Source organism: Microcaecilia unicolor, chromosome 12 (genome assembly GCF_901765095.1).
Source record: "Microcaecilia unicolor chromosome 12, aMicUni1.1, whole genome shotgun sequence".
Classification (NCBI taxonomy): domain Eukaryota; kingdom Metazoa; phylum Chordata; class Amphibia; order Gymnophiona; family Siphonopidae; genus Microcaecilia; species Microcaecilia unicolor.
This window is the reverse complement of record NC_044042.1, coordinates 69,135,337-69,162,707: the sequence shown is the minus strand read 5'-3', so window position 1 is coordinate 69,162,707 and position 27,371 is coordinate 69,135,337. Positions and strand designations below refer to the sequence as shown.

At 44.9% G+C, this 27,371-nt stretch overlaps 1 protein-coding gene across 1 annotated transcript; it reads right to left on the bottom strand.

Annotated features, from left to right (window-relative positions):
* LOC115481381 (modulator of macroautophagy TMEM150B-like) lies at nucleotides 1–27,371 on the bottom strand. The gene is made up of 6 exons (XM_030220469.1): nucleotides 27,246–27,371; nucleotides 16,819–16,895; nucleotides 8,007–8,074; nucleotides 5,699–5,826; nucleotides 3,306–3,483; nucleotides 1–597 (listed from the first exon to the last, which is right to left on the bottom strand). The coding sequence occupies exons 1-6, from the start codon at nucleotides 27,369–27,371 to the stop codon at nucleotides 470–472; spliced, it is 705 nt and encodes a 234-aa protein (XP_030076329.1). The 3' UTR covers nucleotides 1–469.

The following is a 27,371-nucleotide window of genomic DNA, read 5'->3' as shown; positions in this document are numbered from 1 at the left end:
TCATTCCCATGATGCCCTTTCCCATTCCATTCCATAGCCCTTCCCTCCCATGGTGCTTCCAGGACCCTCACTTTTGTCATGGTCCGTGACTCTTCTTCCCACTGAGTTCAATAATGCTCCCTCCTCTGTGGTTTTGGCACAGTCTTCAGGATTTTCTCATATTTTTCTCACTTTTTAAGGATTTGTCATGCATTAGACTGTCATAATAATGCTGTTCCTTGCTCAAGGAACTTTGGTCTAGGAGTAAATAATAAGTTTGAATAACTATCTCCTCCCCTGTCTCTGATCTAGTGTATTAAAGAACAGTAAACAAGGAATGAGACACCATAATAATTTGTGTTATACATCTATATCTGTGAACAGGAAAGTGAGTGTTTGCAATGATTATTTTGTCTGTAAAGTCATTTGCCATCATACTAGATTCTTATCAATAGCGTCATGGTCACTCTTTGAATGTGTTCTGTATGTGTCATAGAGCCTTCTCCAACTGACAGAAATCCACAGCAAAGAGTCCAAAGAGAGAAAAGAGGGAGAAGGAGCAGATCCACTCACTAATCCCCGATATCTGCTCCAGGCTGCTGTCATGAAACCAGGCTACTGGGGAAGAGTTAAGGCTTAAATGAGAAGCTGTTAGCTAGAAGTAGGCATATCAAGACACAGGGGCTTGTGCCAACAGGTCGGCACCTCAAGTAGCCAAAGGTATGCTAAGCTGTATACTGAGTGAATTTCTTTGAAAAGACAGTAAATAAAACTGCTCATAAATAACAAACAAACAAACTGGGCAAAGCAAGCCAGAGGAAACCTTCACGTCTACTGCCATCCACCCGAGACAACCACAGTGCCACAGTGCCACAGCACTCACTGTAGATATCCTATGAGAAACGACAGAGAAAATTCAGAGGGTAATTCGGAAAAGGTCACTGAAATTTAGTTGCTAGGGTGCTGCTCGGTAAGCGCAAATTCTCTATTGGTAATTACATGTGTAATTGCTGCTGTAGAATACTAGTTTAAGTTGGCATTTGTGATCTAAAATTTAAGCGCGGCCACTTACAGTATCAGGCTTATTTTTGAAAGAGAAGGGCACACATCTTCCAACACAAATCGGGAGATGGGCGTCCTTCTCTCAGGGTCGCCCAAATCGGCATAATCGAAAGCTGATTTTGGGCGTCCCCAACTGCTTTCCGTCACAGGGACAACCAAAGTTCACGGGGGCGTGTCAGCAGCATAGCGAAGGCGGGACTGGGGCATGCTTAAGAGATGGGCGTCCTCACCTGATAAAGGAAAAAAGAAGGGTGTCCCTGACGAGCATTTGGACGACTTTACTTGGTCCATTTTTTCTTGCAACCAAGCCTCAAAAAGGTGCCCGAACTGACCAGATGACCACCAGAGGAAATCAGGGATAACCTCCCCCAGTAGTCACCAACCCCCTCCCACCCTAGAAAATAAACTTAAAACATTTTTTTGCCAGTCTCTATGCCAGCCTCAAATGTCATACCCAGCTCCCTGACAGCAGTATGCAGGTCCCTGGAGCAGTTTTAGTGGGTGCAGTGCACTTCAGGCAGGCGGACCCACGCCCATCCCCCCCCCCCCACCTGCTACACTTGTGGTGGTAAATGTGAGCCCTTCAAAACCCACCAGAAACCCACATGTAGGTGCCCCCCTTCAACCCTTAGGGCTATGGTAGTGGTGTACAGTTATGGGGAGTGGGGGTTTTTTTTTGGGGGGGGGGTTGGGGGGGCTCAGCACACAAGGTAAGGGAGCTATGCACCTGGAAGCAATTTATGAAATCCACTGCAGTACCCCCTAGGGTGCCCAGTTGGTGTCCTGGCATGTGAGGGAGACCAGTGCACTACGAATGCTGGCTCCTCCCACAACCAAATGGCTTGGATTTGGACGTTTCTGAGATGGGCATCCTTGGTTTCCATTATCGCCGAAAACCCGGGACGACCATCTCTAAGGTCGACCTAAATGTTGAGATTTGGGCGTCCCCGACCGTATTATCGAAACAAAAGATGGATGCCCATCTTGTTTTAATAATATGGGTTTCCCCCCGCCCCTTCACAGAGCTGTCCTGCGAGGACGGCCCCAGGAAAACTTGGGCACCCTGTTTGAGTATGCCCCTCCACTTCAATGGTTCATGTAAATAACTGTGACTAAATATTGCAGTTGTGCACGTAACCGACAGTATTCTAGGATCTTCACATGTAACTGCTGGGCACGCTCCTGACCCACCCATGCTCCTCCCACATGTACAAACCCCTTACAGTTATGCACTATGTCAATGGCTCATGTAAATTACTGTGACTAAATGTTGTGGTTCTGCAGTGCGTAACTGACAGTATTCTAGGTTCTTCAAGTGAAACTGCTGACCCCCCATGCCCCTCCCCCTCCCTCAAAGTTATGCACTATAGTTTTTGTGTGCTAGGTTTCTACCACAGAAAGGCGGTATATCAAATCTCATCCCCTTTCTCTTTCCTTTCCCTTTCCAAGTGCAGTGATGTTCGTAACTGCAAATGAATGCCAATCAGCAGCAATGGACTGCAATTATCGCCTGTTATTGGTTGGTTGTGACGGAAGCAGGATACTGGGCTAGATGGACCATTGGTATGACCCAGTATAGCTATTGTTCTGTTCTTATCATATCTACAAGTGAGGATGCTGTGCCTCTCAAGGGGGAGGGGAAGACATCATAATATTGAAATTAGCAAGTTAAATACTGCTAGCAATACTTATGGTTTTCAACATATATTGTTCCAAGACTGAATCATATTTCACTGCCTATATGTAGTTGGCATGATGACAAATTGACAACTAGTGTTTAATCATTGAATGACTATAACCTGCACAGTGGCAGGTGCTGGTCTGTCTTGTTGGGTAGACTTTGTCTGCCATTATTTACTGTGCTACCTCAAAACTGGGTCAAGGTGCCAGGTTCATATTTTCTCCAGCAGTTGGAGTTACATTATTCTTTGGCTCACTCCCACCACTGATGGCCATACCTAGAAATAGGGGTTTTATATACTCAAATCCAAGGTACACTTTTCACCCAGTCACTCCCACCTCCCATTTTTGCTTTGCTGCGTCCACACCAACCAATCGCACTGCTGAGCTGGGAACATATGGTATTGAACCAGTTTGTGTGTTGGAGACCTGGGATTGTTCCCAGTTTGGAACTGCAGAAGTACTGGTATGATAGATGGTTATGCAATACTCTCAATCTGTGTCTGAGATAAGTGGTTCTGTTTGGCATGTTTGTGTCACGTTCAGAAAACACTGAGGGAACATAAGTTACACCAGAAGGATACAGAAACCCAGGGCTACTGTGCTGAGGGTGCACAGTGCAACCCTTGCTGGTCCAATCCAGAACCCACCAGGCCGAGGTTTCATTTTGTAGGTGAAGACTACCTGCATCCAAAAGTAAGCTGTCCCAGACAGCAGAACCAGGTAGGCCCAGGCCTGATGCATCTGCTCTTGACTGCACTCCTACAGAAGCAGAGAGGTTAAAGGTTACCAGAGCCGTAGGTATCCAAACACCAGAGAATTCTTTTGGAGAAAGGGGCATGGCATTTCCATTCAAAACAGGATGTTTCTTGAGATGCCACCCCGTCTCCTGATTATTGAGTTCACAAACATAGTGGCCCTTTTACTAAGCTGTATTAGATGCTAAAATATACTTAATGCAGCTTAAAATGGCAAACCATGGGACGTACTCAGGCATCTTATGGTAATTGCCAAACGTGCACTAGCTAAACATGTACTAAAAACTATTTTTTTTTTTTTTAGAGGGGGTTGAGAATGGGCATTCCTGCACTAAACAATTAACACATCTACATTAGCACGTGCTTACTGGTTATCAAAGGAATACCGTATGAGCCCTTACCACCTACAAAATGGGTGGTGGTAAATACCCACGAGGTAATTCTTTTAATGGCCGCATGCTAATGGCAACAGTAGCACATGGCTATTAATTAAAAAAAAAAATAGAAAATCAGCCATGTTATGGCTGTGGTAAAAATGGCCTTAGCATGTGGGAAAAACCTGCACAAGGGTGTACTAAGGCCACTTTTTACCGCAGCTTAATAAAAGGACCCCATAGAAAATTATACTTTCTCATCCTCTTAAATATTGTAAGACTGTAGGAGGTGAGCAAGACATCCCCTTTTCTCTGCGAAAGGCTTCCCACAGCTGGCAGATCTCCATGTTCAGCTGATCCTACCTTTAGTCAGTTGTCATCCAGCCCACGTGCCTATGGTAAGTCTCATTCTCTAATACTGCAGAAAGAGAGGGGGTCATTTTGTGGACCTGATGAGCTGGGAAGAATGGCTATCCCTCCCTTATGAAGAGTAAAATATAGGTGCTAAATCATAGGAACCAGTTCTTTGGGTGCTGAGCACCCCCAATATCGAGAAAGTTCCTTCATTGTGTCCAAGAAGGGATAATTGGTATTTTAATTTATTTTTTATTTACAGCAGCATTTATATCCCACATTTTCCAAACATGTTTGGTTCAATATGGCTTACAGTTTTTTACAGGGATGGAGTGGGGAGTGTAGAAATAAGAGAATTATATTTTAACAGAGTTTTAGCAATATGCATTTTTCAAGACCAGATGGTGTGTAGAGGATCGAAAGGGAGGTCTTAGGGGGTGAGTGGCGGATGGTTACGATAGTGAGAGGGTTGGCTGACGTGTTCATTTTTGTTGTCATTGGGTACAAATGTTTTGAACAGGTAGGTCTTGAGGTGTTTCCAAAAGTTGGTATGAGGTGTTAAAGACCTTAAGTGATTAGGGAAGGGCATTCCACAGCTTGGTGCTCTGGTAGGGGAAGTTCGCTGAGTGAACAGACTTGTAGATTAGTTTGTGACATATGGGATAGTGAATGGTCAGGTAATTCCTCGCCTCCTTCAGGGTGTCTGAGAGGTATGCAGGCACTTTCACTGTGGACTATGAGCCAGGCTATGGAACAGAGTTTGAATGTTATGTGGGCTTTGATTGGGAGACAGTGGAGAGCTTGTAGTAGAGGGGTGGCCCTTTTGTATCATGTCTTCCTGAAAATGAGTCTGGCTGCTGTATTTAGGCCAGTTTGGAGTTGCCCTTTGCAGCCTGAGTGGACAGCATTGCAGTAATCTAAGTGTGTGAGAACTAAGGGTTGTACAATGAGTCGGAATACTTTTGTGGGGAAGTATTCTAATTCTCCTTAGTTTCCATATTGTGTGGAATGTGTTCATTGCTGCCTTTGTGACCTGGTGTTCAAACATTAGTTTTTCATCGATGATCATTCCCAGGAGTTTTAGGCTGTTTGTGATCCTGTCTATGGTTATATTGGGTATGGTAGTTTGTTTGTAGGGTGATGTAACTACCAGGAATGTTGAGTTTGAGCTTGAATGCAGTAGCCCAGTTTTCTAGTGTGGTTAGGGCCTCTTTTGATTTCCGCTGTGATGTCGTTGATGTTATTGAATGGGATAAAGATGGTCACATCATCTGCATAAATGAATGGGTTTAGGCCTTGGTTGTTGAGCTTTTTGGCTAATGGGGTCATCATGATCTTGAAGAGGATTGGAGAGATGGAGGACCCTCTTGGGACTCCTGATTGTGCTATCCAAGTAGAGGATAGTTCATTTTTTTATTTTGACTTGGTAGGATCTCTTATATTGTGTTTGGCACTCCCAATCATTTAGCCTATGGGTTAAATAGTGATTACCTGGAAATTTGCCATGATGGATGCTCCAGTGCTGCAGAAGAGGCCAAATCCCAAAGAGATTTGGTTCAGGCGGGACCAGTGCCCCAGATCTCGAATCTGTTGGTAGCGCAGAAGACAGATGATTAGGGCTGGAAGAGAATCAGGGAGAGAAAGTAAGAGCACGCTTACAGAGCTTACTTTTGCAATAAAGCAGCCTCGGTATGATTCATGCATCACTCCATCATTGGAACCTAGGCAAACCTTCCCAAAGCAACATTCAACAATGATAAATGAGTCTTGCATGGGGGCAGGAGAATTGCCTACTATTACAAACATGAAGCTGCACTAACCACTAGGCTACTCCACCACTCCGGCATGACTGGAATCTCCATCCTATCCCTTTACATTTCCTGCTCTGGGGAACTGCTAGTGTTGGTCAGAATGGGCTCACTGTCCCATCCCCTTAACTCCTGCTGTTTATTTATTTACTTAATTCCATTTTTATCTTGCTGTGTTCTAAAAAAAAAAAACTCCAGATGACAAATGAAGAAAAAAAAATGAGTAGGTAACTGAAATCTAAAGATAACAACAGTGCAAACCACAAGAAGCACAGAAGCAGGAACTAGCCAGAATGCTGCTCCTTCTTATAGATTCCCTAGCAAAAAAAAAAACCCACAAAGAGCACAAAAACCCAAAACATATATAAATCCTCCATATATATTCAGAACTTTCTTACTATATCTGCTTGTTATACTATCATGTCTCTTATTATAATGTTACCCAAGATCCTTCTGTACCAGTAATTGTATATTTTCTAACTGTATTTCCACTTATCACGATGTATTGTAAGCCACATTGAGCCTGCAAAGAGGTGGGAAAATGTGGGATACAAATGCAATAAATAAATAAATAAATAAATGTGCCCTGAAGTGGAACTGACTCCTGGTGATCCTACAGTGAGGGAACTACCCATGTGGGTTTTTTTCAGCAATATACAGGACTGGTTTGCTATTGCCTTCTCCTAAAGAGAATTAAGGAGAGTTAAATGACTTTAAAGACTACCAGATGCTGCCATGGGATCTGAACCCAGGCTTTCTTGTTCCTAGTCTGCTGCTCTAACCAGGAGGCTGCTCCTCTGCTCTGAAACAAGCCTAACTTTCCATAATACATAGGCCAAAAAGAACAAATATTTCCTCACAAACCATACACCAAAAAGCCAGGCCTTTACATGCTATCTCCCAGATATGGGTAAAGTATGCAGAGTGTAGGTCATGCAATTATTTCCAACCCAGGGCTGCAACTCAGTTGGGTTTTCAGGATTTCCCCAATGAATACACATGAGATCTATTTGTATGCACTGTCTCTATTGTATACAAATAGATCTCATGCATATTCATTGGGGAAATCCTGACAACTTGACTGGGCTGTGGCCCAATGGGAGCGATCTCCAGGGTGGTGCAGCAGTGGCAGGGTGTAGCTTCTGCAAGGTGGCAGGGCAATTGTGGGGTATGTTTTTGGGGACGGAGGCAGTTTACAGGGTGGAGGGATGGTTTGCAGGGTAGTGAGGCAGTCACAATTTAGTTTGAGAGGTAGGGGTAGGGCAGTTGCAGGGGGATAGTTTGTAGGATGGAACATTTGGGGGGGGGGGCAGGGAGGGTCAAGAGAGGGAGAAGCAGTTTGAAAAGAGGAATTACCCAGTTGCTCTGGTCACTGTATATAAGTTTATATGCTACAGAAGCTGGAACTCCTCCCATACAAATGCATTTGGTCTATATATATATATATATATATATATATATATATATATATATATATATATATATATATATATATATATATATATATACACACACACACACACATATATACTGGTTTTTACTACCTGACAAATTTCATTCCATTCATTTTGGAGAATTATTTTGTCCCGAGACAAACAGGTGGACAGGCATTTCTCAATCCCTTATGCATAATTCTTTCCAACTTCCACAAAGGAGATCTCTACAGAATCTCAGTGCATTGCGAATAGCATGACATCCACTAGATGCATTACAAGAAAAGGGGTGTTCGAGTGCATCAACGTACATCATAGCCCTCATCAGCAGAAGATCTGTTAATCTATCTTGGGAGGAAGGCACAACCCTCCCAGACTATACCACAAAAGCCTGTCATGCAAGTACAGTGCCAGTATTACTTTAAAGGTCAGCATTATTGCCTTGAATTGAATCAGTACCTCTACTGGTGGTCAATGTAATGGACACAAGACTGAGCAGAAACGAAGACAATAGGCAGGCACAGTATGCCTGATATCAGTCCCAGTGAGGATACTTACCTAGCCAAGCTCCAGTGTTAAATGTCTGGATGTAGATACATCTCGGAGGAGGGTGAATGCCACAGGTGCTGGGAAGTAAAGGAGAACAGGTCAATCAAGGTTTCTCACTCTCTGAGCTGGATACTTTGCCCCATCTGGAGGTAACTGCAGGTATCTGCTATTCCTGGCAGCTACATTCTGTGTCTGAATATTAGGAACATATTCCAGTAGCTGAGTTCACTGAACAAAGGATATAGGATGAGATGGGTCTATTGGGGAAGGTGTGAGGTCTTACTGGTGCATGTGTGGGGGGTGGAGGCAGTGGTGTGCTGGAGCTGGCTCACACCAGCTCGCAAGAGCCAGTTGTTAAATTTTTTGGCATCTTGCGAGCTGGTTGTTTGCCAAGTGCGTGCTGGCTTGCCTCTCCTCCCACCACCCCGCGAGCTGCAGGCTCCCCCGCTCCCCAGGCCGTCCATCATCTCCTGCCCGCCCTCAGCTCCCTGATAACCCTTTCTTTCCTGCCGCCGCCCTGCCTTTAAATATTGTATTTTTCCTCGAGTCGTGGCGCCGGCATTGAAAGCAGCAGGCTCGGCTCGCCTCCAGCCTTCCCTTCCCTCTCAGTGTTTCGCCCTCTTCTGATGTATTTCCTGTTTCCGCGAGGGCGGAACACTGAGAGGGAAGGGAAGGCTGGAGGCGAGCCAAGCTTGCTGCTTTCAATGCCGGTGCCGCGACTCGAGGAAAAATACAATATTTAAAGGGAGGGCAGTGGCAGGAAGGAAAAAAGGGCTATCGGGGAGCTGAGGGCGGGCAGGAGATGATGGACAACGACCTGGGGAGCGGGGGGGGGGGGCTGGAAGAAGACAGGAAATGTAGGCTGCTGGTGTTGAGCGGGGGGAGGGGCTAGAAGGGAGATGGTTGACGTGGGCTGCTGGGGGGGGCTGGAAGGAGATGGTTAACTTGGGATGTTGGGAGTGGGGTGAAAATGCAGGAAATGTAGATTGGTTAACATGAGCTGGGGGGGGGGAGGAGAGTGTTGATAGGCTGCTGGGGGGGATAGTTGATGTGTGTTGGTTGGAGGGGAGAGGGGGTAGAAGAAAGTAGGAAATGTGGGCTGCTGGGGAGGCAGGGTGGAAGAAGGTGGGTTATGTGGGCTGCTGGGGAGGGGGTGGAAGAAGTTGGCAAAGTGGAGGAGTGGCCTAATGGTTTCTGCAGTGTGCTTTGATCCTGGCAACCAGGTTCGATTCCCACTGCAGCTCCTTGTAACCTTGGGCAAGTCACTTAACCCTCCATTGCACCGGGTACAAAAAACTTGTGAGCCCTCTAGGGACAGAGAAAGTACCTGTATATAATACATACAGCGCTGCGTATGTCTACTAGCACTATAGAAATTACTATTATTAGTAGTACATAAGCATCGCCATGCTGGGACAGACCAAGGGTCCATCGAGCCCAGCGCCCTGTCACCGACAGCGGCCAAAAGAACAAGCAACTTGTCCCGCCCATCCTAGAAATACTGTATTCCCTCGTCTATTCAATAACATTCTGTGGCTTTTTCCTACAGGAAGCCGTCCAACCCTTTTTTGAAGTCCGCTAAGTTAACCGCCTTAACCACCTTTTCCGGCAGCGAATTCCAGAGTTTAACTACGCGTTGAGTAATGAAAAAACTTCCTCCGATTCATTTTAAATTTACCACACTGCAGCTTCATTACATGCCCCCCTTGTCCTAGTATTTTGGAAAGTGTAAACAGACGCTCCACATCGACCCATTGCATTCCACTCATTATCTTATAGGCCTCTAGCATATCTCCCCTCAGCTGCCTTTTCTCCAAGCTGAAGAGCCCCAGCCTCTTCAACCTATACTGATAGGGAAGTCGTCCCATCCCCTGTATCATCCTTGTCGGCCTTCTCTGCACCTTTCCAATTCCACTATGTCTTTTTTGATGTGCGGCGACCAGAATTGAACACAATACTCGAGGTGCGGTCGCACCATGGAGCGATACAACGGCAGAATAATATCCTTATTTTTGTTTTCCATCCCTTTCCTAATGATACCCAACATTCTATTTGCTTTCCTAGCCGCAGCAGCACATTGAGCAGAAGTTTTCAATGTATCATCAACGACGACACCTAGATCCATTTCTCTGTCTGTGACTCCCAACGCTGAACCTTGCATGACGTAGTTATAGTTTGGGTTCCTCTTTCCCACATGCATCACTTTGCACTTGTTCACATTAAACATCATCTGCCATTTAGATGCCCAGTCTCCCAGTCTCGTAAGGTCCTCTTGTAGTTTTTCACAATCTTCCCGCGAAGTAGTAGGTGAGCCGGCGCTGGGGGGTTGGAACTGGAACTCATCTTGGGGGCTGAAAAAGGGGGCAGGTGGAGGCTGGGGTGAGTCACTGCGCATGAATGGGAGGGGAGGATAGGGGGCAAAGGAGAATTGCTGGACATGGAGGGGAGAGGAGAGAGGAGAAATCATTGGACATGGATGGTTAGGGGAGGGCAGAGGAGAATCGCTGGACATGGATGGAAGAAGAGGGCAGGGGAGAGAGGAGAATCGCTGGACATGGATGGGAAAAGAGGGCAGGGGAGAGAGAATGGCTGGACATGGATGGGAGTGGAGGATAGGGGCAGAGGAGAATCACTGGATATGGATGGGAGGGGCGGACAGGGGAGAGAGGAGAGTTGCTGGACATGGATGGATCATGGAGGGGAGGGCAGGAGAAATACTGAACCTGGATGGAGGAGAGAGGAGAAAGAAGACACACATGGATGGAGGGGAGAGAGGAGAAATGCTGGACATGGATGGCGGGAAGAGAGGACAAATATTGGAGGGGAGGAAAGAGAGAGGAAGGAGATGCACACAGATGGAGGGGAAGGCAGAGAGGAGAAATGCTGGACATGGATGGAGGGGAGGGAGGGAAGACAGAGGAAGTTGAAAGGCTGGACGTGAATGGAGGGGAGGGAAGACAGAGGAGGAGATGCACATGGATTTAGGGGAGATAGGAGAAATTCTGGACATAGATGGAGGGGAGGGCAGACAGAGGAAGGAGATGCACATGGATGGAGGGGAGAGAGTTGAAATGCTGGACATGGATGAAGGGCATGGAAGAGAGGAAGTGAGATGAACATGGATGGAGGAGAGGAAAAAGGAGAAATGCTGGACATGGATCATGGAGGGGGGAGAGGAAAAAAGTTGGACATGGATGGATGAGAGGGAAGAGAGAGGAAGGAGATGCATATGGATGGAGGGGAGGGAAGAAAGAGGAAGGAGATGTCTTGCAAGGCCGCCCTTGTAAGTCTCAGCAGCCATTTTATGTTTCAACAATTTTTTATTGATGAGGTCACATGGTATACAATTCCATCTCAGTCAATATAAATCATATAACAGCAAAGTCTAGTACATATTACTAAACCTGAAATGTCCATCATCAATGTTTTCCAAACTTTTCTCCCCTATCCCTTCCTTCTTGTCTACTCCTATATCTATAATGTGTACAGGTATAATTACTGTACAATGCATAACTATTAACAATAAACTTTTATATGAAACTCCAATATTTATAACTCGTGTTTTACTCAGTGTATTATCCCAACAATATTTACTGGTGGGTCCTCTTAATGTGCTCCTTCAAAGGATTGTTCTCCTATCTAATAATACACATGGCCCTCTATTATGCATTGCTCAGCAGCCATTTTAAAGAAGATGTGGCAGGAGGAGGGTTGGCGCTGGCAGCGGGCAGGAAAGACTGGGGATCTTTCCTGCCACAAAGAATCCACTAGACCACCAGGGACGTTGCCTTCAGGTATGCGCTGGGAGTGGGACCCTTCGGCTCTGGGGATCGGGGAGGAGGTCTGTAATAGATGGGTGAGGTGGGGTGGAATGGGTTGGGGAGGATACTGTAAAAAAATAAATAAAAATTAAAAGTTACATTCTTAAAAATGCTGCCGTCTTGTGCATAGAGATGTACACAGAGGAAGTATAATAAGGGAATAACATTTCATAGGTAGAGTAGTAACTTGTTATAAATCGTAATCAGTCTGTCATTTGGAGGGTCTGGTTATAGGGGCACCTACCCCTGTTATTGGTGCAGAGATTTTTTTTTCTCCTGGTAAAGGGCTTCTAAAACAGACATCATGTTACAGGAATCAGGTGCTCAACATTCAGAGTTTCTATCTATTTAGTTACTTATTTATGGCATTTTATCCCACATGAATTAGATTGGAGCCTTGGAGCATTTAAAAAAAAAAAATTTTCCCGGAGGGGGTAATGCATTACCCCCCCCCCCCCCCCGGCTCTCTCCCCGGGTATAGCCAGGTCTGCAGTTTGGGGGGGGGGGGGGCGCAGAGGTGGACCGGGGAGAGAGCCTGTTGTTAAAAATTTACCAGCACACCACTGGGTGGACGGGTTTATACTCAGAGAGACCAAGGAAAATTACGAGTTAGAAAGTGATAGGAGGGAGCTGGAGACCTATTCTCACATCCTAAAAACTACCCTGCCTAAAGCACCCCTGCACTCTTGGGTATCCTATCCCAGCGTCTTCCTGTACCCTGGACCATCCTATATACACCAGAGCATCCCCTCTAGTCTGGGGCATCCTCTCTGGATCCTGGGGCCAAGAATGCAGGAATACCTTAGTGGTTAGAGAAGCAAACTGCAAACCAGGGAAGCCAGAGTTCAAATCTCACTTCTAACACTAACACCCTTTGTGACCTCAGGCAAGTTACTTCATCCTCCATCACCTCTGATACAATTTAGAATATAAGTCCACTTAGGATTTAAGTCCACTGCGACTGTTCCTGATGCCTTCAAACATGCCGTAGTCACACCACTCCTTAAAAAACCTTCATTGGACCCTACCTGTCCTTCCAACTATTGCCCCATCTCCCTCCTCCCTTTCCTATCCAAGATACTTGAACGTGCTGTTCACCGCCGTTGCCTTGACTTTCTTTCATCTCAAGCTATTCTTGATCCATTTCAATCTGGCTTTCGCCCCCTTCATTCAACTGAAAGAGCACTTGCTAAAGTCTCCAATGATCTGTTCCTGGCCAAATCCAAAGGTCTGTATTCTATGCTCATCCTTCTCAATCTATCTGCTGCTTTTGACACTGTTGATCACAGCCTACTCCTTGCTACGCTCGCTGTCCTCACTTGGATTTCAGGGCTCTGTTGTTTCCTGGTTTTATTCTTATCTCTCCCAGCGTACCTTTAGTGTATACTCTAGTGGATCCTCCTCTACTTCTATCCCACTGTCAGTTGGTGTACCTCAGGGATCTGTCCTGGGACCTTTTCTTTTCTCCATCTATACTTCTTCCCTTGGTACTCTGATCTCATCCCATGATTTTCAGTATCATCTTTACGCTGATGACTCCCAGATCTACCTCTCCAAACCAGAAATCTCAGCAGGAATCCAGGCCAAAGTATCAGCCAGCCTGTCTGACATTGCTGCCTAGATGTCTCAGCGCCATCTGAAACTAAACATACATGACCAAGACTGAGCTTCTCATCTTTCACCTAAACCAACCTCTCCTCCTCCCCCATTCTCTATTTCTGTGGATAACACAGCCAGGATGCTGGGCTCGATGGACCTTTGGTCCTTTCCCAGTGTGGCATTACTTATGTACTTATGTACTTATCCTTCCTGTCTCATCAGCTCCTAACCTTGGGGTCATCTTCGACTCCTCCCTCTCCTTCTCTGCACATATTCAACAGACTGCTAAAACCTGTCGTTTCTTTCTCTATAATATCAGCAAAAGTTGCCCTTTCCTTTCTGAGCACACTACCAGAACCCTCATCCACACTCATCACTTCTCGCTTAGACTATTGCAACTTGCTCCTTACAGGTCTCCCACTTAACCATCTCTCTCCTCTTCAATCTGTTCAAAATTCTGCTGCACGATTAATATTCCGCCAGTGTCGTTATGCTCATATTAGCCCTCTCCTCAAGTCACTCACTGGCTTCCTATCCATTTCCGCATACAGTTCAAACTCCTCTTATTGACCTATAAGTGCATTCACTCTGCAGCTCCTCAGTACCTCTCCACTCTCATCTCTCCCTACATTCCTCCCCGGGAATTCCGTTCACTGGGTAAATCTCTCTTATCTGCACCCTTCTCCTCCACCACTAACTCCAGATTCCGTTCCTTTTATCTTGCTGCACCATATGCCTGGAATAGACTTCCTGAGCCAGTACGTCAAGCTCCATCTCTGGCCGTCTTCAAATCTAAGCTAAAAGCCCACCTTTTTGATGCTGTTTTTAACTCCTAACCCTTATTCACTTTGTTCAGAACCCTTATTTTATCATCCTCACTTTAATATTCCCTTATCTCTTGTTTGTTCTGTCTGTCCTAATTAGATTGTAAGCTCTGTCGAGCAGCGACTGTCTCTACATGTTCAAGCGCTGCGTACGTCTAGTAGCGCTTTAGAAATGATAAGTAATAGATAAGTAGTAATTAACTCTTACATAGCTGAATATGTAACTTGCCTTCAGCTTGGATTTTGAAAAGATGCATATTCCTGTACCTCAGAGGGGTCTACACCCCATGGCACCCTTTGGATGTTCTGTCAGTCACATCTTGTATTTATGTTAAGGATAAACCATCCAGTCATGGTGGGTGGAAGCTCTAGCAGAAAAGTAAGTACTCGTGTAGATGGGTCGGGCTGGCAGCATAAATAGGGAACTAGGGAGGTTGGTTGGTGGGTTGGACACTGGCCACACAGGTATTCCTGGTTATGTTTATGTGTACTAAATGTAATACATATTATTGAAAATATCCATGAAAGCGATTTACAATAAAATGTATTTGTACTATTACAGAACTTGGCAGTTAGGTATGGGAAATTATTGCTCTGCATGAACTATGTAGGGGTCTTGCAGAGCTTAATTTCTGGGAGGCCCAGCCTGGAACACAGTCCCACCACTTTTTTTCAGCCCCTACCAGGCAGCCTGCAGACAAGAGGAGGGGGAGAGGAACCTGGAGCAAAACAGGGAACAGTCTCCCTAATCCAGCCCCCCCTTTCTCCTTTTGCTCCCACCCTTGGTTCACCCTCTCCCTGGCTCCACAGTTATTGTTTGCAAATTATGTTTTTTACCCCAAAATGGTGAAGTACAGGGGAGGAAGATGAAAAATGTTGTGCTGGATAAAGAGAAATCTGGCACATGGTCACACCCTGTGAATGGCAACTGGGATGAGCTGGATTGTTTTATTCTGTCCTCATTTAATATGATATCCATATTTAGAAAACTGAACTGGAATGATAATGTGTCAACTTTGTCCTGTTAACTTTATGTGGATGTTCAGCCTAGAGACATGTGGTCTGAATGTCTGCTCTAAAGTTAACTGCATCAAACAGTCTGGCTAACATTAACCCAGTATTTAAGTGTACAAAATTTACCTGATCAGTGGGTTGGGGGGGGGGGGGGGTACTTGTTAAGAGTTGCCCAGATAACTCTTAAACTGACCAAGCTTTTCAATATCGACCTGCAAGGGTCATTTTAAAAAGATTTTACCCAATAACAATTGGGGGCTAATAATAGCCCCCTTCTTGTGTCTATGTTGTGAAAGAAGAGTGTGCTTTAGCCATGCTACATCAGTAGATGGAAGGAGAGAGCAGTGGCACTGATATTAAGACCCCCCCCTTCCGAGGACCATGATCTCTCCTGCTCCTTAGAGGCAGCTTGCTTACCCCTGCCCTTATCATTATCATTCTGCCTGGTACATGTATTGGGGGGGGTAGTTGCTTCATTGCAGGTTTTTTTTTTTTTTTAGTTGGAGGGGTACCTCAGCTAGAGCCTGTGCAGAAGGGGGTCCTTTTGGACAGGGCCTTCATGCCTTTTTATAGGCCATCAAATCATCCTAGCATCCCAAACACTCAACAATTGTTCATATCATATAGTTCAAGCTGACATTCTTAACATCTTGCTTGGTTAATACAGGGATCATCAGATTAAAAAGCAGCAAATCCCATCTGGGAACAGCGTCCCATATATCATGGCGCTATATACATCCTCATAGATCAACCTGTTTATTTATTAATTTTTTAGAAAAAGTTTTTTTTTAATTATCGTTTTTCACCAATGTTCATCCAATCTTTAAAATAGCATACTGCCATAACACTTGAAATCCATATTAGCATAGTACTTAACTTTGGCAGCACTTTTCGACTGAGTCAAACCCCTGGTCTTTTTATAGGCCATAGCAGTATATTAAATGCAAAGAAAGAAAGTTCACCAGGAGGTGAATATTGGGCTCCAGTTCAACACAGGTGTGGAGATCAACAACAAGAATTTTTACCCTTGCTACTATGGTGGGTAAAAAAAATGTGTTTACATTATTCGGCTATAACTCCTTGCTCTGAAATTGTGGTTAGTCAGGTTGGGTTTCTGCCAGGTACCTGTGACATGGTTTGGCCACTGTTGGAAACAGGATACTGGGTTAGATGGACCATTGGTCTGACTCAGTATGGTTATTCTTATGTTAGAAATAAATAAATTCACTTGTTTTCTGGCTCAGGTTCTACAATTATCACTAATAAACAAAGCTGCAGCCTGTTTTATACTAAGCAAGTTTCTCTGGTCTCAATTATTTACTTAGCAATACATGGTATCATCGTATTATGTTATAATTATGTTTTGTTTCTTTGTGAGGGAGAAAAAGGGGGTGATTAGTCTAATATCCCCTATTAGCAGACCTGCAGGTAACATGTAGAAAGTAGGCTCTGGCCTCTGAGCCCTGCTTATATCCACAGACCTACTCCCAGATAATGAGTTGCTGTTCTTCACACTGATTCTCTGTACCTTTGTAAAGGAATATCATGTGGGGGGCCTCTCACCTAATGTAGGGGATGTCTGAGAGCTTTAGCCAGCCATGTGCTGCAGCCACTTCACACCTACAAAGATGAGAGAGAAACTGTCAGTGCGACCCACCGCTATTTGCCCCCATGTTTTTACAGAGAACAAACTCCAGAAGGAAGCTCTCTGTCACAATGCAAGCATTAAGAAGAGCATCTGAGAGACTGAGATCAGACCCAGCATACCCTGCTTTATAAGTGACCTCATTCTTGTCATGGAATGTGCAAAATGAACCCATTTGGAGACACTTTCTCCTCCACCCCCAGAAAAGCCCTGTGTACTCCTCCTGCCCACCAGGACTGATCCCCCACCAGTCCTCTTCTGCTAGCCTACTGTGACACATCTCCCCCTCCCCTTTCTGATTCATTGTACTCAAGGACAGGGAGGATAATAGATGCCTTGTGAGTCAGGCACAGACAATAATTCCTCTTGGGGGTGGGGGGCGGGAGAGCAGGGTTTCAGAAGTGTGCTTCACACACATCATCTGCTGCCTGAGAAGGCCCAGTGCCTCCTCTCTAAAGATGTCTTATTGCTATGAATAGTTAGTCTCCGGAGTAGGCGATCACAGAGTGTATTAATTACTATCCCTGAAGCAGGCAGTCACAGAGCATATCCATTCGTATCACTGGAGCAGGCAGTTGCCAGGTGCGTTCATTACTATCCTTGAAGCAGGCAGTCACAGAGCACATCCATTCATATCTCTGGAGCAGGCAGTCACCAGGTGCGTTCACTACTATCCCTGAAGCAGGCAGTCACAGAGCATATCCATCTGGAACAGTCATAATGCATATCCATTACTATCTCTAGAGCAGGCAGTCATGAGGTGCATTTTGCTGCTACACAGAAGTCTGTCTTCTTCTTTTCCTGTCAATATCACAAAGAATATGTTTCTCTAGACAATACTGCACAAGTTACGACATCTTCTGGTGCTGCAGTAAGATCCTCATTCATACAGATCTTTCCCAGTTCTCAGATGACTAGGTGCCTGAGTACTGCATTGTGTTTATGTCATTCTTTTAGCCCTATTTGTTAAATTTTAATCTTTAGTTCAGGTATCACCATGTTGACTAGCCTGTATCAGTCCCTATTTCACTGAGTCTGGCTCTATATAGTCTTTCATTCCACACTTGCCAACTGCCTAGCCAAAGATGCAATTCTGATCATAACACTATAATAGGGTTTGGTTGCTCTTCCACAGGCTGCTCCCCAGAACCGTGTCATGTCTGGAGCTGTGGCAGGATAGGATGCTCTCCAAGTTGGGGTGGCATAAGGGATAACACTCTACAGGTTGAGGAAGAGCTGTCAAATGCATACTGACCTCCTCCAAGCAGCACCAGACCTCAGACTCACAGAGATCAACTGGAGATTGTGACCCCGATACTGAGGAAAGTATCTCTGCAAAGGAGAAATACTCACGTTGTAAGAATCCCAACAACAGCAGCAAGCAGCAATGTGATGGGAAGGAGGGCCCAGGACCACATTGTGGTCTAATGACTGCCTGAGGAGATCCAGCTGGCAGGAGGGATATCAGTAGAGCTGTGAGAAGGAGGGAAGAAAGCCAAACAGAGGCAGCTCATACTACTGGCATTAAGGGCAAGGGGCAGTCAGGGGCATTGTGATGTCATCTGCAGGTCAGTGGGGCAGAAGTGCATTGTGGGCAATTCTTACTTCTGCTGCAGACTGGGTCCTTCCCCTCAGTGTGCTGGCAATGGTTATATTTTCACTGGCTTCTGTTAAAGAATTTGAGTTCCCTGTTCTGCACTGAGACTGACTGTAATTATCAAATATGGCTTCTCACTCCACTCCACTGGTGCAAGTCTACTGTCCCAAGATCAGAACATCTGCACATTAATTGTGGGGGGGGGGGGGGGGGCAAGGAAAAATCATAAGACCTGCTACTGGTTCATTAATAATAAAGGGACTCATATATCCCCTTCCTTGATGAGTGTCTAAATGAGAGGTCATTTACCCCAACCCTGCAGAGATATGAATGAGGGGGTGTTCATATTATCCCCCTGTCCTGCTGAATGTGACATTCCAATAGCCTGTAGGCATCAGCCTGACGTACATAAACACACACTCTCTCTCAATCTCTCTCTTACTCTCCCATGTGTGTACGTGCGCATGTGTGTGTGCTCAGCATTCTTGAGGACAAGGATTGATGAAAGAGCTTTTTCTGTCCGTGAGGATGAGATATGGCATACAGCAATGTAGATGTTATACAACAGAATGGTGCCTCACCCCTGGAATCCTGTTTTCCCTGGTGACTCTCTGCTCACTGATAAATAGAGCCTTCACTGCCACACATTCCCAACACACAATGGTAATAAACTTTTGGAGGTTGATTTTCAAAAGAAACATTGTCTTGTGCATGCAACTTTGTGTGCTAAGCTTAAAATTAAATGCACAAGTTATAGAAAAGTGTCAGTTATATGTGTACCTTAATTGCTTAATTAGCTGCTAATTGGCATGATGAACCAATAGGTTATATTTGGTATTTTTTGGCACTAATTTGCAGTTACACATACTTTTTTTTTTTATATATCTTTATTAGCAGTGGAAAACGAATAACAAAACATTAGAAAAGATCAATAACAATTCCAATTACAGTATAAACCATGCTTGCTTAATCAGTATTCTGCAAATTGTGCACACAAAAATCCAAAGCTACTGCAAGGGGGAGCGGACATGGGAGGGGGAGGGGCATGACTAACACATGTGTGGGCTACAGAATACTAGCAGTTGCATGTCTAACTTATAACAGTTAGCCAGTGCCATACCAACAGTGGGGTGGTGGGTGTGGTCTGCCCCAGGTGCAGGTAGCATAAGGGTGTAGCTGTCGGCTCTGTCAGTCCCCTACCCCGGAACAGAAAGTTGACATCAGGGGGGGCAGGGAACTGGACAGTGGCAGGACTGCTCAGTGCACCCCCTTACTTGGAGGCGGGAGGGGAGTGCTCTGCCCCAGGTGGCAAACAAGCTAGCTAGGGGCACCACTGCTTTTAGCTGATGTTAGTGCTCACACCTAACCTTATGTGTGTAACTTTGGCAATTACATGCATAATTGCTGATATAGAAATCACACTTAGCATACAGCATCCTGGCACCCAAATTCAGGTGACCTATAGGGAATTATTTTTTTATGGGTCCTTTTACTAAGGTGTGCTGAAAAATGGCCTGCGCTGGTGTAGATATGTGTATTGGATGCACGCAGGTCAATTTTTCAGCTGACCCGCAAAAAAAGGCCCTTTTTTTTAGCCAAAAATGGACGTGCTGCAAAATAAAAATTGGCGTTCATCCATTTTGGCCCCGAGACCTTACCGCCACCCATTGACTTAGTGGTAAAGTCTCACTCGTTAACCGGGCAGTAGTCATCAGCGTGCATACAGTGCTGATTACTGCCCAGTTAGCGCCGTTCGCTGGAAAGGTTCCAGAGTTCAAAGTGGATGCACGTAAAAATGAAATTACTGCCCGGGCCACTTGGTAGCTGGTGGTAGTTCCAAACTGGCGCACATTGGACGAATGTAGGCGCCTATGCGGCTTAGTAAAAGGGCCCCTAAGTGACTGACCTAAGTGCCTCTTTCAGGGGCTTAAGTTTGACAACATTTTAGACAAGCTTAGGGGTAGATATTCAAAGCAATTTAAATGGTCAGAAATGCCATATTCAGCAGCACTTAACTGGACAGTAACATAGTAGATGACGGCAGATAAAGACCTGTACAGTCCATCTATTATGTTATTGTTCAGTTAAGTGCTGCTGGTCGTTAGGAGTTACGGACCAAGAAAGGGATCTGGGTGTCGTCGTTGATAATACACTGAAACCTTCTGCTCAGTGTGCTGCTGCGGCTAGGAAAGCGAATAGAATGTTGGGTATTATTAGGAAAGGTATGGAAAACAGGTGTGAGGATGTTATAATGCCATTGTGCGACCGCGCCTTGAGTATTGTGTTCAATTCTGGTCACCGCATCTCAAGAAAGATATAGTAGAATTGGAAAAGGTGCAGCGAAGGGCGACTAAAATGATAGCAGGGATGGACGACTTCCCTATGAAGAAAGACTAAGGAGGCTAGGGCTTTTCAGCTTGGAGAAGAGATGGCTGAGGGGAGACATGATAGAGGTATATAAAATAATGAGTGGAGTGGAACAGGTGGATGTGAAGCGTCTGTTCACGCTTTCCAAAAATACTAGGACTAGGGGGCATGCGATGAAACTACAGTGTAGTAAATTTAAAACAAATAGGAGAAAATCTTTCTTCACCCAATGCATAATTAAACTCTGGAATTCGTTGCCGGAGAACATGGTGAAGGCGGTCAGCTTGGCAGAGTTTAAAAGGGGGTTGGACGGTTTCCTAAAGGACAAGTCCATAAACCACTACTAAATGGACTTGGGAAAAATCCACAATTCCAGGAATAACATGTATAGAATGTACTTATGTATATGCCGTTAGTCCCAGACAAAATACCTAGTTAGTGCCTATGCCTGGGTGTTCCCGAGGTGGAGTTGGCACTTAGCAGGTTAGGCCAGGATAACTGCATAAAACACAGCCTTGTCTTTTGCAGTTCATCATTGCTGCTTAATTGCTGAATCTCACACTAAACCAGTTATGTTTTCACTGCCTGTATATACACAGACATTTTATGCCAGAGCCAGGACACCAGCTGAATATGGTTTTAGGCTGAAAATGGTTGAACTGAGGTTCCTAATCTAGGCCAGATTTTTCCTTTGCCTAAATGTTGGCATCTAATGCTGGAAGTCCAGCCTGACCCGCCCACTATAGACACCTAAATTGATGAGCTCAGCAGGGAAAAATGTTCAATTACACAGGAGCATCTAGATCTTTGCAATAATACTGATGGTCCTTGAGGGCTGCAAACCGGTTGGCTTTTGAATATGCATGAAATAGATTTGCATACCTTCACTGTTCATGCATATTCATTAGGGATATCCTGAAAATCTGGACTATTTGTGGCCCTCAGGACCTGAACTGAAGACCACTGCTTTAGCCAATATTCACGGAAGAAGGATTGAGAAAGGGACTACCCAATGGTAGTTATGGAGAATGAGGTATTTACAGACGAAGAAATGGTTTGTGCTGAATTCGCAAACCTGGATTCTAAAAACTGCTGGAGTACTATAGACAACAGCGTGTTGCAGAAAATAGAATGCAATCTGAGGAGACAAAGATGGTTAACAGAGTGCTTCAGGAATATGTCCTGGGGCTGGTTTTGTTTAACATTTTTTGTGAGCAATATTGTGCAAGAGTTGGAAGGAAAACTGCCTTTTGACACACGAGATCTGTAAGACAATGAGCACCTCTGAGAAAGCAGACAGAAGGGATCTAAGAAAGTGGTGAAGTACTTGACAACTAAAAATCAATGCAAAAAAAGCAGAATCATGCATTTGGGATACAGCAATCTGAGGGAGTGGTACACAATGTGTGTGTGTGTGTGGGGGGGGGGGGTGGGGGGGGGGTTGGGAGGCTGATGTGCTCTGACCAGCACAGAAATTGCAGGCTGATCATGGCTGATGATATCAAGATACTGAAATAATGTAAGAATGGTGGCTAAAGGAATGCAGTTTTTCAAAAGAACTAAGGGCTCCTTTTACAAGGCGGCGCTACCAATTAACAGCCTGCTGAATGCAAAGAAGCCCATTCAATTCCCATGGGCTTATTCGCATTCGGCGCACACTAATCAGTACTGCTGCTTTGTAAAAGGAGCCACAATTTTGCTTCTGCTCTGCTGACCACACATAGCAGTGTAAAACAGGTGGACATGTGATGAGTGTGTGCATATTGCATTGGTTAATTTTCAAAGACAAACCTCCTTTGAGAATTTCCCACAGTGGGTGGACAGAAAGTGCCCCACCATGCATATGCCCAACATCACAGGCTCTTCTGACTCACCCTCAGTACTGCTTTTGAACTCCCTGCATGGACACTTTTAAAGCACTTACCCATCAGATTGGCCCCAGCACAGCTATCCAGGACAGCAGTCGGAACTTCATAAGGAAGAATGTTCCCAGAGGGATTCCAGGAATCTTACCACCCCCCTTCCCCTCTTCTCATTCTAAGGTCTCTCCTTCCCTTTGTGTACTGCTATCAAATTCAGAAGAGGCTATTATGACTTGACCCTGTGTTAGAGATCTGTTTCACTGGGACAGAAATGTCACCAGTCCCTGCCCATTCCCACTGGAATCTATCCACCCCCACCCAAATCTCCTCTATCCCCACTACTAAATTAACCTGACTTGTAGTAAAATAACCCAACTTAACAGTAGCCTATGTGGATAACCTCCCCTCTCAGAGCTCATTTACAGGTATGTATTTATTGCATTTGTACCCCACATTATCCCACCTATTTGCAGGCTCAATGTGGCTTACAGAGTGTTGTTATGACACAGTCATGACAGAATCTTAATACAATCAGTAATAATCAGAAGATATATAAGGGAGTAGAGAAGTAAGTGTTAGATAGGGTGGTTTAAGAGGTGCATTTTAATACTTGGTGGGATGGGTAGTGAATTGAGTTGTTAAGGGTTCTTTTTGTAGGCTTTGTTGAAGAGATGTGTCTTCAAAGATTTGCGGAAGTTGGTTAGATTGTCCATGGTTTCAAGGCTGTGGGTAGTGCGTTCCATAGCTATGTACTTCTGTACGAGAAGGTAGTAGCGTATGCCTGCTTATATTTAAGTCCTTTACAGCTGGGGAAGTTCAGGTTGAGGAATTTGCGGGCTGATCTTTTGGCGTTTCTGGGTGGCAGGTCTACTAGGTTTAACAGGTAGAGTGTGGGCATCTGCGTGTATGATTTTGTGTACGGTCGTACAGATCTTAAACTCAATGCGTTCCTTGAGAGGGAGCCAACGTAGTTTCTCTCTTAAGGGTTTCGCACTTTCGTATTTAGTTTTTCCAAATACAAGTCTGATTTCAATGCTATAAATCATATCTATTATTCTTTTTAGTGGTATTGTAATTGCTATGCTAGCTTAGAAACAAAAAGAAAGGATAGGTACAGTGGGGGAAATAAGTATTTGATCCCTTGCTGATTTTGTAAGTTTGCCCACTGACAAAGACATGAGCAGCCCATAATTGAAGAGTAGGTTATTGGTAACAGTGAGAGATAGCACATCACAAATTAAATCCGGAAAATCACATTGTGGAAAGTATATGAATTATTTGCATTCTGCAGAGGGAAATAAGTATTTAATCCCTCTGGCAAACAAGACCCTAATACTTGGTGGCAAAACCCTTGTTGGCAAGCACAGCGGTCAGACGTCTTCTGTAGTTGATGATGAGGTTTGCACACATGTCAGGAGGAATTTTGGTCCACTCCTCTTTGCAGATCATCTCTAAATCATTAAGAGTTCTGGGCTGTCGCTTGGCAACTCGCAGCTTCAGCTCCCCTCCATAAGTTTTCAATGGATTAAGGTCTGGTGACTGGCTAGGCCACTCCATGACCCTAATGTGCTTCTTCCTGAGCCACTCCTTGTTGCCTTGGCTGTATGTTTTGGGTCATTGTCGTGCTGGAAGACCCAGCCACGACCCATTTTTAAGGCCCTGGCGGAGGGAAGGAGGTTGTCACTCAGAATTGTACGGTACATGGCCCCCATCCATTCTCCCATTGATGCGGTGAAGTAGTCCTGTGCCCTTAGCAGAGAAACACCCCCAAAACATAACATTTCCACCTCATGCTTGACAGTGGGGACGGTGTTCTTTGGGTCATAGGCAGCATTTCTCTTCCTCCAAACACGGCGAGTTGAGTTCATGCCAAAGAGCTCAATTTTTGTCTCATCTGACCACAGCACCTTCTCCCAATCACTCTCGGCATCATCCAGGTGTTCACTGGCAAACTTCAGACGGGCCGTCACATGTGCCTTCCGGAGCAGGGGGACCTTGCGGGCACTGCAGGATTGCAATCCGTTATGTCGTAATGTGTTACCAATGGTTTTCGTGGTGACAGTGGTCCCAGCTGCCTTGAGATCATTGACAAGTTCCCCCCTTGTAGTTGTAGGCTGATTTCTAACCTTCCTCATGATCAAGGATACCCCACGAGGTGAGATTTTGCGTGGAGCCCCAGATCTTTGTCGATTGACAGTCATTTTGTACTTCTTCCATTTTCTTACTATGGCACCAACAGTTGTCTCCTTCTCGGCCCAGCGTCTTACTGATGGTTTTGTAGCCCATTCAGCCTTGTGCAGGTGTATGATCTTGTCCCTGACATCCTTAGACAGCTCCTTGCTTTGCCATTTTGTAGAGGTTAGAGTCTGACTGATTCACTGAGTCTGTGGACAGGTGTCTTTCATACAGGTGACCATTGCCGACAGCTGTCTGTCATGCAGGTACGAGTTGATTTGGAGCATCTACCTGGTCTGTAGGGGCCAAGATCTCTTACTGGTTGGTGGGGGATCAAATACTTATTTCCCTCTGCAGAATGCAATAAATCATATACTTTCCACAATGTGATTTTCGGATTTAATTTGTGATGTGCTATCTCTCACTGTTACCAATACCTACCCTTCAATTATGGACTGCTCATGTCTTTGTCAGTGGGCAAACTTACAAAATCAGCAAGGGATCAAATACTTATTTCCCCCACTGTAGGTCGGCCTGGCACTACAATTCTGCGGGAACCCCATAGGACCTGTGTCCACCCCTGTTGGATTCCCACGGAGCTGGAGGGGATCCCCGTGGGATTCCCGCTAACCCTGTTCCCGTGCAGCTCTTTACCGTGTGTGCGGTGCCAAAGTCAGATGGAAATTGGGAAAGGAAAACAAATGCAAGGAGAGAATGGAAACAGGCAGAGACAGGGTTCTGGTTCCTATAAACCCAGGCCAGATTATGTTTCAGGTCTGCTGGCAGCAATTTCTGATTCTTAGAAGGCTGTACAAAGGATTTCCTATTAATTTATTTTCTCAATCACTTTTGGGAAAGTGCATCTCTGATGTATTTTGTGTCTGCTCTTTCTTTCCTTTTGTCCTCCTAAAACAAGAGATATATCCTCCCCCCCCCCCCCCCCCAAGGCTTTGTGATATAAATTGCTTGCTGCATTCTCTAATCTACCCTGGATGGACAAAGCTCTTCATTTAAGTTCCTCCTCTTTGCTCTAATCCAGAAACTCCAATTTTCTGATCCCCAAATACATCACTTTATGAGCATGGAGCTCTTTAAAGGTCAAAAAGAGAGACAAAGTGATTCCTAGCAGAGAAATGTATCTACCTGAATGTCTTTGCATGTAAAATTACACTTTCTTATTAATCTGCTGAGTCACATCACTCTCTCCCTCTCCCCACCCCAATCTGTTCAGAGACAACCTCAGTGATGTAGGTTCTCTGACCAAGCAACCCTTCCAGTACAGGGGCCCTCTTGCAACTATTCCCAGATCTTCTGAGATTGATTCCACCCCCACCCCCCCAACCAAGTGTAAATTTAGTACTTGTATATAATATGTAAACTGCTTATATCAAATCCCACCCCCTTTCCATTTCCTATCAAAATTGTTGCTTGGTTGGAAGCTCATAATTTAAACTTCTGCCGCTGAATCAAATGCTAACATGCATGTTCTCTAGTAATAAGTGCTTCCTCCCCTCAGTCCTACAGAAGAGACCTATCTGGTCTCCCAGGGTCGTCTTTCCTTGTTGATTTAATATAAGGTAGTCAAGTAAGAAATCAATGCATCAATTACATTAACTCTGTAAGAATCATCTGAAAAATGCTTTAAAGGAAATAAAATGGTGTTTGAAGGAATATGGTCTGATGGAACTGTCATGGCCAGCTATGTCCTTGAACAAGTTCTGCATTTTAATTGCCATGGTTTTGATATCACTTGTGGTTTATAACAATAATACAACATAAATTCCAGTGACCCCAATCAATCTGTGATACTATCCACGAAATATAGCTTAAACTGTAGAAAGTTAGGGCAGTACTGACACTTTTTTGTGGAACTGAAACATGAGTTATGTTAATAAAGAGGTTGGCAGAATTCAGGCAGCATAAATGACATTTTTAAGATTCTACAACTAGCTTGCAAGCCACATTGGGCAGGGAAATAACTCATGTACCGGAATATGTAATTCACTGCAAGCTCAGATTCAGAAAAAGATGAATAATAAATCTAAAATCCAAACCCAAGATTGAGGAAAGCATGATAGAATTAGTAATGAAGACACAAGAAAAAAACTAAGGGACCAGTTTACCAAGAAGTGCAAGGGTTTAGCACAGGGCCTTTCCTACAGACTAAGCTGTCAACAAGGGCTTTGTTCTCTTTGTTGAATTTCTGGCCATGTACTAATATTAGTGTTAGAACATGGCCCAGATCTCAGTTATTGGGTGGGACACGGAGTGAACTGGGTGGGCATGACCGGCATTTCCTCTCTGCCTGCTACTCCCCCTCGCCCACAGCATTAAAACTAAATACCTTGGCAGGTGGGGATTCCCAGGCCCCACCAGCTGAAGAATCCCAAGCAGTCTCATCCTCCTGGCTGTTAGCAGCCCATTGGCAGCCGCCAACACCAGCACTGCCCCACGCCAGGCTCCCATGCAT